Below are 4639 nucleotides of genomic sequence, written 5' to 3'. Positions count from 1 at the left end.
ATTTGGATGATGCTGGTAGTTAAGACTCATCCTTCTCACAGGCTTTCAGCTCTTTTGTCTTATGTTATTTTAGCACCGTGTTAAGTGCTTCCTCCCACCCCCTTTAAATCTTTTGAGTCACAAGCCTGTCTGGTGTTTGAAGATACAAGCAAGTTCCACTGTAATAGGGCTCCTCACCCTATGCCTGACAGGTAGGGATTTTTTAAAATTGTCTTTAAAAAAGCATCAGTATCTTCCTTTTTTTTAAATCAAGTTCCAACTCAGAGCAAATTCTCACATCAGAGAGCAAGAGAGCACTGTATTCCTACTGGAATAGTTGGCACAATTCTGCTTTAAATTAATGCTAAGAGCACTAGTTTAAGCCCAATTCTTTGCTGAAAGCTCCCTGCTCCATCAGATGGTTGGAAAGAGGTTACACCACAAGTGAAGTGGTCTTAGTTAATAATCAGAAAAGTGTTACTATGCAAAAGCAGTTAGGAATAAAAGCTACCATCTCATCTCTTCCCAGAAAGCCACCAGCTGCTGTAAGCTGACTGTTTTGTAATAGTTTGCTTTTCTTCTGGGCTGAAATGCAGAATAGTCAATATGGCAGTTAGAGTCTGCTGGCGACCAAGAGAATCTGGCAGCGTCAAAAATCTATAGACAATGTTCTTGAGGTATTCCAGGTTGGCTCCCTCTCTGCTCTTATCTCTGAAGTTCTTCTCAATTTCACTTTGAAGTGCGGATATCTCCTCCCGGTGCTTCTCCTCCTCAACCAAGATTTTTTCCTGGAGCTGGTGAACTTGCACTTCCAGCTTGTGCTTCTGCTTCCTCAGCGCTACAATTTCCACTTCTTTGCGAGCCAGCTGCTCTGCATACAAGAAGAAGGTAGGCTCACTGGTGGTGGAGAGATGAAGAGCCTGGGGGAGAATCTCTGAGGAATTGTTACCTGGTGAGTCATTGCTAGTAATGTCAGTCCCTGACACTAGGTAGTTTTTGGATCCTTGAAGCCCGTAAGGCAACGTGACAGCTCTCAGCTGCTCCAGCTCTTGGTCCTTTTCTGCCAGCACCGCCAGGGCTCGGTCCCGCTGTTTGTGCATCTCCTCCTCCAGCTTCAGCGCCCGTTCCCTGTAGTCCAGCTGGCATCGCTCTAATTCCTGCCTGTGAATTTGCTGCAGCTGGGACAACTCTTGCTTCTTGGCTTCCATGTCTTGCTGGTGCTGCTTCTCCATTTCATCAGAGGACAGCTGAAGCACCACGTATTTCTCTTTCAGGTCAGCCAGCTGCTCTTGAGCTTCTTCCAGTTCTTTAGCCAGATTGCCGTCTTTGGCCGACTTGTTCTTGAGAACCACTTGTGCCCTCATCTTGTACCTTTCAAACTCTTCCTTCAGCTGCTTCAGCTCCTGCTGATAGTACAAAGCAGTGGCCTTCTCACCGTCCCCAGCCTCAGTGCCCTTTGGCAGCTCCAGCTCACACAGCTTCTCGATGTCCAGAGCGGGTTGACTCTTCTTAGCTGCTGCCTGCAAGAGCTTTTTCAGCTTCTCCATTTTATCCTTTAGAACATTAACATCAAGATTGGCTTCTTCTATGTGAATATCAACAGGCGACCGGCTGGAGGCAGCGATGGCCAGGGTTTTGTTCTCCAGGTCCAACTGTACAATGCGGTCCTTTAGCTTCTGAATGATCACTTGGTCTTTCTGCTTGGCTTTTTCATAAGTCCCAAGTAGTTCTGACACTTCGGAGACTTGGCCCTCCAAGTCAGCCACTCGCTGCTCCTCCATCTGGGCGTGCTGGCGGAGCTGCTCCTCTGCCTGTGCAGTCTGAAAGCAGAGAGACACAGCAGGGTTACATTAGCTCAACTCTCTGGGCAGGAGGTCTGTGGTTTACATGGGGGCTTAATTCTGCTCTGCTGAACTCCAAACAAGTGCGGGGCCATCCTTTCGCCTAGAATCCCATACAAACCATGACACTGACTTGCCTTTTTGGATATCTGTTTATTTGGGGATAACCTAAAAGCATTTCTGCTTTTGTTCCCTGCTCTGCAGAGTTCCTGTCACCAGCATTATCTGTGTTGCTGTAGGTATGCGGGGGTGGGAAGCAGCAAACCCACGTCAAAATCTGCTACAGGATTTTTTTAAAATGTGCATGTGCTCTAAAGCTTTCACACATCTAACTGCAATTTACCTAAATCCTATATTTTGTTGCACCAATATTAATATAATTCAGTGGTTTCTGAGTAGCTACAACAAACCCCTGGTGTTCACAGTTTTTACAGCTATTGAGATCCAACTGACTCGACAGTCACCACTGTGAACTAAGACACAGCCGGAGTCAGGTCACCTTCACCTCTGTCAGAGAGAAGCTGTTAGAGGTCACTTCAAAAAAAAAAAAAAAAAAAAAAAAAAGGCAAACTGCATTAAACCAGCCCGATGCTTCAGATTAGAAAGAAAACTTGTTCCAGAGTGCAAGGAGATGAGGAAGATCCCATTCCAGAGTGTTTCCAGATGCAAATTTGGTTACTGGTGCCAAACCCCCAATGCCAACCCCTGAGCACGTTGCCCTACAACCTGCAGAGTTACACAGGTTCCTCTTTTCCGCCACATCCCTCTTTCTAGCTCTTCCCCCTGCATGCACACGGGCTAGAGCCTTCCTCCTGTATTTTCCTTTCTTCTTTCCCTAGAGCACTCCGAGTTTCACTGAAGAAGGTTAGTTTTTATGAGCTCCTGTAATGGTACCTTGTATTGTGCTTAGATACAAGACAAGACACACTCATTGCCATAGTGGGGCAGCAGAAAGGTCTCTCCTCCCAAGCTCGGCCACCGTCACGCCAGAGGGTAACGTGTTCAGAACCAAGTGACACTGTGGAGGAGTCACTGTGTAATCACCTCAAAGGTTGCTCCCAAATCCAAAGGTCACCACCCCCTGATTAATGACTTATACGCTGTATCATAAACAGCTTTTATTCTCCTCTGGGACTATCATCCCATCAATCAAAGCCATGATACTTTCATCTATTTCAAACCTCTTGGACTCTGCAGGACTGGGAAGGAGAATTTGTGCTCCTCCAGCCTCAAACCCTGCCCCAATTGCTGCCGATACATCCCACAGAGTGAGCTGCTCCAGGGCCCATACAAGGCATTACCTTCTTCATCTCTTGTAACAGCTGCACTTGGAAGTGGTTCTTAAGGCTGGCCATCTCCTCCTGCAGATCCTGTATCCGGGGGTCTGGCTTGTTGTTCTCCTCCTGAACAGCTTGCAGCTCTCTCTTCAAGTCTTCTACCTCCTGGCTCAGCTGCTTGATCTGCTGCTCATACCCCTCGGCACGGTCAGCCATACACACCCTCCCGGCCAACACCTCCCTGGTCTCCTCCAGCTTCAGCTCTGCATCCTGGCGCAGAGTCCTCTCGCTCTGCAGCAGCTTCTGTAGCTCTCGCAGCATAACAGCATGGTCGCTCTGTTCCTGGGCTCGGTCGTGCTGCTGCGTGATCAGACGGGCTTTGGTCTCGGCTAGCTGTTCCTGGACAGACTTCAGCTCTGTCTCCAACTTCTTGGTCTCGTCCTCTGCTTTCTTAATGGCATCATCCAGGTCCTGCTTCATCTTCTTCTTGTCTGCTTGGTATGAGGCTTCCATGCGGGACTTCTCCTGCGTGACTGTTGACAGAGCACTGGTCAAAGTGGCCAGCTGGGTCTTCAGCTGGAGCACTCTTTTATCAGCCTCACCAGCAGCAGATGACACATCCCCACTGCTCGTGCTGATGCCACTCTCTGAACCGCTCGTCTCTTCTGATTTAAGAGAGGAAGCGGCGGCCGTGGGCTTATCATCCTCAGGCCCTGGCTCACCCTTGGTACTGGCCAGACTGGCAGCAGTGTCTGCACTGGTAGCTGTCCCCACGCTATCTTCGCTGTGAACTGAGCTCCTGTCATCAGCAGAATCGGCAAAGGAAGAACTGGAGCTAGCCACAGACGCAGGCTGAGCACTGCTCAAGCCAACATCTGCCTCATGAGACACGGACAACACTTTCAAGCTGGCTTCCAACGCCTCCTTCTCTTTGAGTAGGCTCTTGTAGGCTCTGACGACATCCTTCAGCCGAACCTGGTACTGAAGAAGCTGCTTTTTCTGTGATTCGATAGTCTCCAGAAGATCTTTTTTACTCGGGCCACCTCCAAAGTTCATGCCAAACTTCTCCATGATTTGTGCAACCTGAAAGGAGAAAAACAGCACAAAGGCTAAACGAGCAGCAGAGACACATTTGCAATAGGCAGGAGCAGGCGGCTAAGCGGGACCACCACCCTGAACTCCCCCAGGACACCACGCAGTTAACAACTCTGCAATGCATCTGTCACCGTGCACCGAACCCTGCGCAGGTCCTGCTCTGAGGGGAAACTCCTGCTATGACTCGGATGCCTCAAGTGCCTCAGCCAGAACCAGAGAGAACTCTTTAACACCTCGTACAGCGATACACGCCACTGCAGCCGCTCCCCCTCAGGTCAGTCAGGGGGGCTTACGCCTCTAAATGGCTCCATTTTTCCTTTTCAAGAGAAACAGCCCCTTTGCCTGTCCCTTGGCAGCACAGCTGCCGGCCGTGAAGGTAATCCAACCGCTGCCAGCTCTGGGTGGGGGGCCCCAGCTCTCGGGGGTCCCCACGGCAGAAGGCCATGG

General features: G+C 49.7%; 1 protein-coding gene across 1 annotated transcript; it reads right to left on the bottom strand.

The window, feature by feature from the left end:
- Positions 1–243: 243 nt before the first annotated feature.
- GCC1 (GRIP and coiled-coil domain containing 1) lies at positions 244–4176 on the bottom strand. The gene is made up of 2 exons (XM_010566034.1): positions 3122–4176; positions 244–1799 (listed from the first exon to the last, which is right to left on the bottom strand). Exons 1-2 carry the CDS (start codon positions 4166–4168, stop codon positions 495–497), a joined length of 2352 nt encoding a protein of 783 aa, XP_010564336.1. The 5' UTR covers positions 4169–4176; the 3' UTR covers positions 244–494.
- Positions 4177–4639: the final 463 nt, after the last annotated feature.

This window comes from Haliaeetus leucocephalus, unplaced genomic scaffold, assembly GCF_000737465.1.
Source record: "Haliaeetus leucocephalus isolate CR32 unplaced genomic scaffold, Haliaeetus_leucocephalus-4.0 Scaffold202, whole genome shotgun sequence".
Taxonomy (NCBI): Eukaryota; Metazoa; Chordata; class Aves; order Accipitriformes; family Accipitridae; genus Haliaeetus; species Haliaeetus leucocephalus.
Note: the sequence above shows the minus strand (reverse complement) of the source record. Positions and strands in the feature narration are given on the sequence as shown.

What these genes read in the sequence shown, in the direction of transcription:
- GCC1 (XM_010566034.1), bottom strand. Translation starts at nt 4,168, where the DNA reads ATGGAGAAGTTTGGCATGAACTTTGGAGGTGGCCCGAGTAAAAAAGAT. An exon ending in TGTTACAAGAGATGAAGAAG is followed by an intron (nt 1,800 to 3,121) that starts GTAATGCCTTGT and finishes CTCTGCTTTCAG; the next exon opens with ACTGCACAGGCAGAGGAGCA.